Source organism: Chrysoperla carnea, chromosome 5 (assembly GCF_905475395.1).
Source record: "Chrysoperla carnea chromosome 5, inChrCarn1.1, whole genome shotgun sequence".
In the NCBI taxonomy this organism is placed as follows: domain Eukaryota; kingdom Metazoa; phylum Arthropoda; class Insecta; order Neuroptera; family Chrysopidae; genus Chrysoperla; species Chrysoperla carnea.
In genome coordinates, this window is record NC_058341.1 from 66397103 (window position 1) to 66410343 (window position 13241).

A 13241-nucleotide genomic window follows, 5' to 3' on the forward strand; every position below is an offset into this window, starting at 1 on the left:
ATGCCTGAAGAGTATCGAAACTTGATCCGAGTATGGATTGGTCCAGTTCCCGTAATCGGATCATCAAATCCAGAAATTGTTCAAGAACTTCTTACAAATGAACATGTTTTAGAAAAAGGTTACTTATTGAAATTAATTTGGAATCCCGTAATGGGAAAATCAATTTTCACATCAGAAGGTATTATAATATTTCCTAAAATTTTAAAAATACAAATCTTGTTAATCATTAATGTAGTTCCAGAATGGAGAAATCATCGAAGAATTGTAATTAGAGGTTTTACTCCAATCATTTTAAAATCGTACTTTAAAATATTTGTGGAAAAAATTAATATTTTAATACAAAAATTAGATTTGGAATTAAATAAAAAAACACCGTTTGATATATTTGAATATTTGTCAAGAACTACTTTAGACTCAGTTTGTGGTAAGACATTTACTGATAAATCGGGGCAACTTGAAAAGGGTTTAAAGAGGTTTTTTTTTTAACCAGCAAATGACGAACAACGAGGAAATACATTTTTATTCCCATCACCTTTTTTGATAACCCTCAAAAAACTGATGGGCACGACACAGCGTCCGAAAATCGGCCAAATGCGAATCGGAGTATGAATTCGTTCATGATTTTGTTCATTGTAGTTGTAACTTAATAAACCTGTAAAATGTTAGTTTGTTTGTTCGCTCACAAAAGTTACAAAAGTAAATGTGTGCTTGCTTACAGCTCACAGTGTCACATTTAGACTCTAAACTACTGAACAAATTTTGATGAAATTATAACAACTTCAAATTAAATTAAACTCCAGTATACATTTTACATTAAATAACTTTAATTAAGTGCTTACTTGAATAAAAAATGCAAGCTTTCGTTTTTTTTCGCGAAAGTGTTGATAATATCATCTTTTTCCAGATATTTAGGAAAGCAAGCTTGAATAATCTTTCCTGTCCCACTGAGACACCCAACCAAGATTTTATCCCGTGATCAGTGAAGTATACAAAGCGATCTCTCTACGGTAGCTAAGCTAGCCGGAATAGTTACGCTACAAAACTTGGTCGCATGCTTCAATAAGATGATCTACCGACTGTGGTATAGCGGAATTATTTTCACATTCTGTTTTACATTTGGCCATCCAGAGTCGGTATTCATTTATAATAATTGATTCACTATTATTAATGAATCACCGGTACATTTGAACCACTTTTTTCATTGCCTGGATATCGATATTCAATTATTTGACACTAACATTTGGTTCATTGATAACGAAATCTAATATAAAGGTATGTAAGTTGATTTCCAAAAGTACTCTTCTACTGATTTCGCTAATTTTTTTTTTCGATTTTTGGAATCTACATGTTTTGAAACGAATTTTTTAACAAAAAAAAAAATCCCCCCAAAAAATTATCAGATGGAAGTTTAGGATGAAATTAGGTTATTATTAAAACCGATTCATTGTTTTTTTATTTTATTAAAACATAAGTATATTTAGGTGATGGGCATGCCCATCATGCCCATTTGGTTGGATCCGCCCCTGAATTTATACAACAAATATTGAGTGTCCCAATATACTATAACTGGCCAGCACTATAATATTCTCATTGAGATTATAAAAGTTTCTTCAATTAAATAAAATAACTAATTAATTACACGGGTTATTTTGTTTTTCTCCAATATTTCTAATTTTTAAACATTTATCAAGCTAATTAAATTTGGACATCACATATATTTCATCTCAATTTCATAGTAGGATAACATGTCAGATGTATGTTATACGTCATATATATGCGGCTATTTTAAGGCTCGTTCGTTTTTTATACCATGTATATATGTAATATATATCAAGGTATACTAAGTTTAGTCCCAAGTTTGTAACGCTTAAAAATATTGATGCTACCAACAAAATTTTGGTGTAGATGTTCATAAAACCACCTAATTAGTCCATTTTCGGTTGTCAGTCCGTCTGTCGACACGATAACTCAAAATGAAAAGGGGCTGAAGCTGGTCAAGCTGAAATTTTTGTAGCGTGCTTAGGACGTAAAAAGTGTGACCGAGTTCGCAAATGAACAAGATAGGTCACTTGGGTCACTATATATAATAGGACACATTATGTAAATCGTTAGAAATAAAACAAAAATTTAAATATAAACAATTTCTTGATATAAAAATAAACAACTTTTGTTTGAAACATTATTTTTCGTAAAGATCACTGTTTACCAGTGAGGGCACAAATAAGGCGCAAATTATATAGAGGGTATTATATTTTAATATCAATTATATGTGGGTGACATGTATGTATGTGTGGCTATCTAAGAGGGGATACCTTTGTTTAATTACATGACATAAGAAAAATAAACGATTGCTTAATCAACACTGTCTATACATGGTATTTCAATAAATTACTCAGTCAATTGTTTGTTTTCATTTATTTTTTATTAGTATTTATTTAAAAAAATTTTGTTATTTGGTCCTGATTTAGAGGGTCACTCACTTTATAATACACTCACAAGGCAAGCGAATTTAGATCTCTTTAGATCCTTTAGATTCTCGTAAAGGTAATAAACTGGAACAAAATATCTTGCAATGTGTTGTTTAGAAGCATAGTAATCCTGGTTTACCCTAGGATTGAGAAGCAAAGGCATAATTGTTGAAAGTTTGGATGAGTGGATAGATGGATGGATGTTTGTTACTTCCATTCCAGAAAGTTTGGATGTCTTTCACGCAAAAACTATCGAACGGATTTGGATGCACAACTTTTTAAGTTTTTGAAGCACATCCGTTTCAATCTCTATTTCAACCTCTTACAGCCCTTTTTCGCATTAAAAAGTAGCGTATGTGCATATTCAGGTTATAAATTAATCTGTGTTCCAAATTTCATCCAAATCCGTTCGATAGTTTTTGCGTGAAAGACAGTAACAAACATCCATCCATCCATCCATCCATCCATCCATCCATCCATCCATCCATCCATCTATCCATCCATCCATCCAATCTTTCACGATTATAATGTATATCAGATGTAATATGGAAAATAAAAAATAATTGAAACAAAATATTTGAATATTATATTCTCTTTCTATTCATTTCAATTTATTAAAAATGAAATATTACTCGATTTTTCTTTGCGTTTTCACGGTTCCATCGTGCGTCTACAAGATTCATAATTATACAGAGGTTCTTGGGAAACTCTTAAAGAAGATATTTTCGCAAATTGTGCGGAAACCTTATATTATTTTGTGACGAAATTTTTTTTACAAAAAGACACCATTAAAAGCAAAAAATAATAGGCGAAAAACGCGGTATTTTTAGTCATAAAACTGTGTTTTCTGGTAACTTTTCGATCCGATTTAATTTTAGCTAGTGTCTACACTCCGATTTTTTTTAAAGTATGTTTTCTTAAAAACTACTATTTGTATCATAATTACTCCGTTGAAAAACCGGACGGGATAATTATTTTAAAATCTATAATATATTCCTACGTATTTCTGCACTATATGTGAACAGTAGAAATGTAATAGAAGGCAAGTAGTATAAAACACAGCATCGACAAAATTATTTCCATATCCCTATTATGATGTAAAATTAAAAATGAAATTTTCTTCATGAGGACCATGCGGTGCCTCTTCAAAATTTTACTAATTAATATTAATTTTTACATATCTTTCAGTATTCGCGGAAACAAACGCGCGAAAATCGTGGTGTGAATCAGCCACCATCTCTAAGTCTAAGGATGAATATCGTGACAAATAAATTTGATTTCAGGGTCAACAATGGGTGTAAATATAAACTCGCATGAGGATGATGGATCTTCTTACTTTCATGCTATTAACAGGTGACTAAAAAAGTGAAAATATTAATACCAATTGCTTTTAACTGTGGTATAAATTTTAGTGCGATATTTTTTATAATAGCTCGATTATTGAATCCAATCAAATTGCCTTCTATATTGTATCGATTCACACGTGATTATAAAATGGTATCGAGAAGTCGTGACGTTACACACGAATTTACTAAAAAAGTTAGTGATTGCAATATTCAACCATGTTCAAGATATGACACTAATGTAGTAATTCATTTCTTTACAGATTATTTCTGAAAAAAGAAAAAGTATGGCAAACGTTATAAATAATAATGAATCAATTAATATTAAAGCGATCAACAGTAATTTATATAAAAAACCATTTTTGGAATATTTAATGGATTTTACAAAAAATAACTCAAATTTTACGGCAGAACACTTACATAATGAAACTAATGTTCTCATTTTGGCGGTATGTTATTTGAATTATTGGCCTTACCCCTTAATGAAGCGAAATTTCTATGATTATTTTTGTCTTTCTATTTGAATTATTGATAAAATAAGTATGGTTATAAAAAAAATTTTAATCGTTACTCGAGTGTCGACTTTATTGAAATCAAGTTTTTCTTTTTTTCGTATTTTGAGCATTTTTTTTTTGTCTACCGTTTATGTTAAAAGACAGATATTTGCTGTTTGTCCGGTTAAAATCGAATGCTGTAAAAAAAACGTGCCGTATTTTGGTGCATGAATGGAAAATGCAAGCAAAACACCTGACAAAAAAATTAATTTATACTAAATAATTTAACAAATAGAGATAAGTTTAACCTTTTGAAATAGATTTCTTGCGGAAAACATCTTGATTAATTAGTGGAAACCACAATAAATTCTAATATTCATACAGTGTGTTGCATTTAAGATGAAGACACTCTCATATTTTCGTTATTTATTGGAATTTTGATTTGAAATTTTTGACAGTCACACAGGGTGATGGGAAAATATGAGGGTGTGTTCATCTTAAATGCGACATATTGTATTAATTGATCACGTAAAAAATTAGATCAGAAATATGTATAATTTATTTTTAATTGATAATATATTCAACGCCAGTAACGATTGATATCCTACTAAGGAAATCCTACATTATTCGAGCTACGTAGCTGGAGTAGAGAAGATAACAATACACAAGATGCTTAAAAGCAGCAAGCGGCAAACATGCAAAGTTTCCCCTCATTTTAATCAAATACTTTTCAGCCTCCTTTGAGGTAAATTTAAATTAAAATTTGATTATTTTTAGGGTTATGAAACAACAGCACTTTCTCTCAGCTTTGTTTTATTACATTTGGCTGTATATAAAGACATACAAAGAAAACTATATAATGAAATAATAGAAGTTGTTGGTGACACAAATGTACACTCAATGAATGTCGACGATTTACCAAAGCTCAAATATATGGATATGGTTCTTAAGGAATCATTGAGATTAACTCCAACGGTTCCAATAATTTCAAGAGAAGCATCTCAAGATATAAAAATTGGTAATATTTGCTTATAACGCAAGTAGGTTTTGATCGGAGTTGAGTATGCAAAATACGAAGCACTTTATCTGCTAATATACATATATACTTAAGATCCTGCTGAACCCAAAATCCAGATACCAGATTAAATATTGGCGTAGTTACCGTCACTACATTTTGGAAGGAATACGGAATTATCTTAAACTCATCGGCCTAATATTTAGAACGGAAACATTATACTCAAGTCAAAAGTTTAGAATTTAACGCATCACATAGTTTACAAAATGATTTTTTTTACTTGATAACTCTTAAGTGCCTGTCACCCATATTGTTCCCATACTGCCACCCATACTAACAGTAGACTTAGGAGACTCAGAATGAGATTTGATCAACCGAGACATAGATTTTGCAGATGATTTGTGCCTCATGTCACACACACTAAAATGTCTAGTGCATGTTGTGCACACGCATGAAAGGAAAGCTGCACGATCTTCATAACGAAGGAACAAAAATTGGCCAAGATAAGATAAACTACGATAAAATAAAAGAAATGAGGATAAATGAAAGAAATTATCAACCGTTAATTGTGAATAAGAAAAATATCGAACAATTTCACTACTTAGTAAGCATACTGTAAAAGGCAGGTGACACTGATGAAGATGTCACCTGCAGGATAAGGGAGGCCTAAGGAGCGTTTGCAAAGTATGCACCAGGAATTGATAAGAAGACCAAGCTAATGCGAAACAACGAAACACAAACGAAAAAAGTTTGGATGGGTAGGCCACATCTTAAGAAGGCCATGTTTTACCAACAGACAAGTCCTAGATTGGAAGCTCAAAAGAAGCAGAAAACGTGGAAGACTCAAGATAACTTGAAAAACATCAGCCGAGGAAGAGATGAAGAAGAAGGAAAAACCAAGAGCGAAATAAAGCAAATGGCCCTTCTTCTTCTATCTCTCTGCCTTGGCTGATCTCTTCCAGGTTATCTTGGATCTTTCACGTTTTCTGCTTTTTTAGGAAATCCAGTCTAGGGCTTGTCTGCTGGTATTACATGACCTTCCTAAGGTGTGGCCTATCCACCCAAACTCTTTATTCTGTATTGTTTTGTTGATAGAGCTTTGGCTAACTCTCCTTATCAATACCTCGTTCGTAGTTTTTTCTAGCCAGTGTATATTGAAATTTGTTCTGAGATATTTGTTTGTGAATAGCTGTAGTTTTTTTGTGATCGTTTTTGTCACTTTCCACGTGTGGCAATCATACAAATGGACTGATTTTTCATTGGTCAAGAACATTTGACTTTTGTGTTTCTCCTTATTCGAATTGATTTCCACACTGGTGCAAGAATATCCTCTTGAGACTTTTGGCTTGAGTAAGAAAAGGTTTACACATAAATGTATATTTTACAAATTTCGAGTCGGGTTTTTGGATATCTCATATTTTGTAAATTCAACTACCTTCTGGACACAATTTATTATTTCAAATCATTTTTTTAATTATTTAAAAAATTATTAATATCTTTAGGCAATTATACAATTCCAAAAGGAGCAAATATATTAATTCCAATAATTAATATCCATCGAAATCCAGAATATTGGGAAAATCCATTAAAATTTGATCCAGAGAGATTCTCACCAGAAAATATACAAAATCGCCATCCTTACGCTTACATGCCATTCAGTGCTGGTCCTAGAAATTGTTTTGGTATGAAAAATGAAATGAAAATCAATTCGGTTGATGCGTACGTCTTCGAATAACTTTAATAATTTTATATTTATTTAGGTAGGAGATATGCATGGATCTTTATGAAAACAACATTGGTTGCATTATTAAGTCGATATGAATTCCATACCGATATAAATTTGGACACATTACAGTTTGAAGCAGGAATAACATTGAGATTAGTTAATGGGCACCAAGTTCGAATCACTCCACGATATAATTCATAAGCTTTCAAATCATCAGATATTTTGTTATTGTTAAAATTTTTAGATAGATTAGTAAAATAAAGTCTATTTTTATTTGGAATTTCTTTATCTCAATACACCTCATTAAAATATAAAATTCGAATTACTACAACAAAACTAACTAGCAGTATTTTTTTCGTCCTCCTTGATTGCGAAGTATGTCAAAGAGTAATTAATTCTCCAGTACCTTTATCAAATACAAGCTCTGACTACACAGATGCAATAAATCGTAGTCACTTAAACCATCCTAGTGAGGCAGTATGCCAACTTCTGAAAAAAGTCGAAGAAGTTTTCACTAGCTATGCAAAATCATTATTGCATCTGCAGAATGTTCATGAGCTCTTAACAATAAGTATTCAGTCAGGAAGCTGTTAAACACTCACTTATTTTTCCTAAATGCCAAAAAATACGTGATAATGTTTTGGGGAAATTCATTTCATAACGGCTTCGCATTCTTGCTATAAAAGATTTAACGATGCAACCAAAGTACCAAAATCTTGTTATTTTTTGTTCTCGAAGTGCATTAATGCGTACGTACTTCTACAAAGACTGTTCGTAAGTAAATTGTTTAGATTTTGGCAAAAATATTATAACAACCTACTTTTTAAATGATCAACCGCTGGACACATTTTCCATCATGCTTTGCTGGATTGAAATACCTTCTTTGATATTATCTTAATTTTGATGACTCATGATGCTTTTTGTTTTAATATAATTAAATTGCACAGGAACTTGTTTTAATACATACCTAACATATATCTAAAAAATTTAAATTGTTAAATCATTCAAAACAGATTCTTGAAAGTTAATAAATGTAATTGAGACAAATTATCTATTTTGTTTAAATAATTGCAAAATACATAAGATATCAAAAGAATGAAACTGTGAATTCTATGGATGAAACATTTTACATCGAAATAAAATACGATCTTTTGTTGAAAAGAAAAAAAAAAAGAAATTTTTTATTTTTGACCCATAACAATTGAACGGTCAAAGATCGCAATTAGTCTTAAATGACATGATTTGTAAAATCTTCATTTTTTGTCTCCTAGTTTTTTTATCCGTCTCAACGTTTTCCTTAATAAATCGAATTCTAGTTGAAAACATTATTAGTTACCTCAATTATTATTTAAATGCTTATTTTTTTCCATAACAATTAGCATTATACAATTATCAGACAGACTTGAATAATAATTATCCATGAAATAAATAAACGGTACGAAACATCGGTCAAGACTTTATTATATTATAAAATTGATATATTATTCTTCATGTTTATTTTGATTTGACCACTTTTGACGATTTCATCCCCTCCAGCTCCACGGCTCCAGGAGGAGGGGTCCCAGAGAAGAGTTATACCAAACCTGGGACGTTGTTGATATAAACTCTGATATGAAGTTTCACTTCTGTCCCCTCAGCATCTCCCTAGAAAATCCCATTTTCCTGTCTTTGGAAAGGTTTTCCCTCGGGTGTGGGCCTATTGAATTTTCCCGGATATGTGGCTAATAACAATCCTAGAAATACCTTAAGGTTTAGCCTTGTGCCAAGTTTAATCAAAATCGTTAGAGGTTATGGAGAAAACTCTAAAAATCCTGTTTTGGCCTAGAGGGCCTGAATCTATGTACCAAGTTTGAGAAAAATCGGTTGAAAATTGAAGCTCCGGCTTGGTAACAGACATACCGACATACCGACGGACGCAAAATTTTTTAAAAACCACTTTTTTGGATTAGGGACCCTCTAAACGTGTATTTCCGTTGAAACCCCGATATCGATTTTTTTTTCGATCGCAATACTTTATTATATTTATAATATAATAAAGTAAAACACTGGAAATAATTTCAATGCAACCTTTATCCTCATTTTTCAAAAAAATTTTGACTTTTGATCAAGAACATACTTATAATTCATTTAAGTTTGTTAATAATTATACAGGTTGATTTTTAAAAGATGCCTATACTTACATTTGGAATAGGGAATGGAAAATAAAAAAAAACGGAATAATATGTATTTGTTGGGGAATCAAAATATATTATTTAGTTTCTTTTACAAGCTTCATGGTCAAAAAAGTACCCCCATATGTAGTTCCATTTAAAAGTCAAACTTGATCCCTTTGAACATGACATACACATAAAAAACTGAATACTAGATTTTCATTCCCTTAAAAAAGGTCGATACGTGTTTTCTCGGTTTATAATCCATTCCGCTTGCGCAATATAAGGGTGGGAATACTGGAAAATTTTTAAAAAACTACTTTGTATAGTTGAAATACCAATTTTCCGTTCGTTCATAGTAAAAGTTCCGGCTTGAAAGAACGAAAAAATGTAAGTATTTAAAAGTCCCTTATAATAAAAAAGTTTTTTTTTTTTTAGAGTTAGTGTTTCGATTGCAGATAGTGTTTTGCACATGCTTTGAAACGAATTTTGACATATTCCTATTTCGGTCGAAATAAGAAAAGTATACAAATAGTAGATAAGTATACAAGTACATTCCGAAAAACTTACCCGTAAATTAACTTTTTTTCTTTTTTCCAGACTATAATTTCGGACTCTTTCGGTTTTGCTATAGAAAACCATTTTTTTTATCTACTGGTTCCAAAACGAATATAAAGGAACAATTTTTATTTTCAAAAGAAAGTTTAACATTCGCTTCCTAAAATAGGGTGGGGTTGGTATGATATTATTATAGACAGCCAAAGTATTAAAGAAAAATTTGTTTAACACAAAATTTTACTAAAATTACAAATAGCTGAATCTGTGCGAAAAATCATTGAAAAATCATCGAATTTGGATCAAATATTCGGTTGAAAACTTATAGGTACTTTTTCGCTTTCGAATCTATCACTCCTAAATTTTGAGCAATCTTTTGGCGCTTTGAACGGAGTGTTGAAAGGATGAGAAATGTAAAAGCAAAAAAAATTTTATAAATTCTTTTTCAATAAATTTATTTAAACCACTCGAAAGTTTGTTTATTTTTCTTGAAAATGAGCTATGAAAAATTCCCGTACAATCATTCCAAGCAAATTTTAAAGCAAGTTTTTAATGAAATTTTTAATCAACTTTTAGTGTGTATTGTATTTACTCCCTTATTGTGTTGTTGCAATAACTTATTGCTGCGCTGGTGTAATGTGTTTGCATTGTTAATGTGTTGTTAATGGGCATAAAATATGGAAAATTCGGTTAAAAATCGGTTTTTTGACTTGTTTTAAAAACGAAAATTGGTAAAGTGGTAAAATTTTTTACAAAACAATATGCAAGGGCTTAAAAGAAGCAGTTTAAGTTTTCAAATGATGTCTGTAAAACAATTTTTAAAACTTTTAGTGAAAACATTTTCCACCCTTTCTTCTCTCCGTGCAAAGCAGCAAGGGATAATAAAAATTTTTGAGCAAAAGACTCAATTTTATGCTAAAAAAATTTCCCTTTCATACTTTGGTTCAGTATATATTATTCGAGGTGGTAAGACGTTTTATAGCCGATATATTCCATTTATTATTAGCATTTACGGTTTTCAGCGATGTTAGAAGTAAAAAATTAAAAAATTGCCCCAAAAAATGTGAAGTTGTTAGTTCTTATTAATATTTACGCTCATTGGTGGGAAGAAAGTGCCAAAATGTCACAAAAAGTAAATCGTAAATCTCTTATACAAAAATTAACCCATTTGTTTAAAAAATTGTAAGATACGTGAAATATCAGCACAAAAAAAGGCAGACGGACGTCGTGTAGATTGACGGATGTATCGACTTCACCACCACAAGTCAATGAACCTTCTTCAAAGGATATAGCTGTCTTGTGAATATTTAAGCCTCTCAACTAGACAAATTTTTTTATTTATGATAATGGTCGATGTTTTTGACTTCAGTACGACTCGACTATTAATTATTGAAAAATCTACGGTTTATTCATTACTTCATAGAGAACTTCTTGTGCAGATTGAGAGTAGGAAGTGCAAAAGATGCACACAGAACACATTCGTTATAAACAAATTCGCTATTTTGTTTAAATATTTGCAAATTACATTATCAGATTGAAACTGTGAATTATATAGGCAAAACAACACATTTCGATAAAAAAAAATTACGACCAGAAAAAAAGAAAATATGAGCAGAAAAAAAGAATAAATTTTTAATTTCGCCCCTAAATTTGCTTATGTTAGCAATTGAATGGTTAAAAGTCCGCAACTAGTCGTAACGGCGTTCTTTTTTAAAATCTTCATTTTTTGTCTCCTAATTTTAATTATATTAACCTATAAGCATTCTTAACAAGAATCAATTTAGAGCAGGCGTTGGATGGGGTTGAGTGTGCAAAATACGAGTACCGCATTTTGTCAATTGATTCTTGTTCAGAAAAGCTTATAGATTCTGGATCTTGCCAGAAATCCTTTTTTGGCATAGCCTCTCCCCCCTCCAGAAACAGTTAAATGAAGTTTTTTGAACCAAGTAAAAGTTACGCTAGATTTTTTGGGGCCAATGAACGTCAAAAAAGTCCTTTTTGATTTTTTCGTAAACTGCTTCGTTTTCGAGATATTAACGATTATTATTTTAAAAGCTAAAAAACGGGGCATAAAATTAAACTTGAGTTTATAAAAATTCTAAAATAATGTTTGAACATCATTTGTGAAGTTCAGAAGAGTAATTACAGATTCTTAAATTCTAAAGCCTCAACTTTGAATTCTGCAAAAGATGCTATAATTCTTATTAATAACGGTGTGTAAGACTGAAATATTTAGTACCTCTGTCTTACTCATTGCTAATAATGGGAATTAAACATCTTTTTAAGAATTAAAAATTGAGCCTCTAGAATGAAGTAACCTGTATTACTCTTCAGAACTTTATTAAAGGATGTTTAAACATTATTTTAGAATTTTAATAAACTCAAAAAATTTAATTTCATGCCCCGTTTTTGAGATTTTTAAATGGCCTTTTTGGAGTTTTTCCAAACATTAAACTGTTAATATCTCGAAAACGAAAAAGTTTACGAAAAAATCAAAGGACTTTTTTGACGTTAATTGGCCCCAAAAAACCTAGAGTAACTTTTACTTGGTTCAAAAAATGTCATTTAACTGTTTCTGTGGTGGGGGAGAAGATATGCAAAAATTGGAAAAATATGGAAAAATTTGAAGATAAGGTTTCTGGCAAGATCCAGTATATTCATCTATAAGCTTTTCTGAACAAGAATCAATTGACAAAATGCGGTACTCATATTTTGCACACTCAACTCCATCCAACGCCCGCTCTAATTGATAAAATGCGCTCCTTGGATTTTGCACTCTCAACTCTATGTAGCGCCTGCTCTATAACAAAATTAAAAAGTTTTCTTAAGAAAATTAATTGATTACGATTTAAGGCAATAAAATGATTTAAAACGAGACAATTTTACATAAATAAAACATTGTTGAGTAGTACCAGATAACTCAAAATGCGTTACCCGTAGAATGTTGAAATTTGGACTGTTGTAATATATAATTAGCTTTGATCGAACCGATATCGAAAATTTGGGATATTTCAACATAATCCAAAATTCGATAGCCGTAGAATTTTGAAATTTTGAAATTAGGACAGTTCTTTTATACATTTTTGTGTGTAGCTATGTCAAAAAAGTTAAATATTATCCTTATAAAGTTAAAAATTTTGAATTTATCTTGGAAATTGGGGAAAAATCGGAACTTATTTCGAAAAATCCTAGTTTTCAATTATTATCTGTGATAATACTTATATAAAACATTCGTTACGTCTTGTTTGCAGTTGTGCGAAGCTGCATCTTTATTTTGTATTTTTAAAATTTATTTTAAATGTAAATTTTAAAAAACGAAAAAATTGTTTCCAGTAACTACTTCGAAAAGTATCGTTATTCCACACTGTTTGCATAGCGTATTTTAACAATTAACTCAGTGAATTCTTATCTTCATTTGTTGTTACTAATTCTAATTCAAAACATTACACTGGTCAACAAAATTTGTTTTTTTTTTGCCACATTGATGCGA

At 30.8% G+C, this 13241-nt stretch overlaps 1 protein-coding gene across 1 annotated transcript; it reads left to right on the top strand.

Moving 5' to 3' along the window:
- LOC123301335 (cytochrome P450 3A19-like) lies at positions 1 to 7247 on the top strand. Its single transcript, XM_044884073.1, has 7 exons — positions 1 to 178; positions 3901 to 4007; positions 4075 to 4096; positions 4223 to 4260; positions 5083 to 5323; positions 6823 to 7002; positions 7081 to 7247. Exons 1-7 carry the CDS (start codon positions 1 to 3, stop codon positions 7245 to 7247), a joined length of 933 nt encoding a protein of 310 aa, XP_044740008.1.
- The last annotated feature ends 5994 nt before the right edge of the window (positions 7248 to 13241 follow it).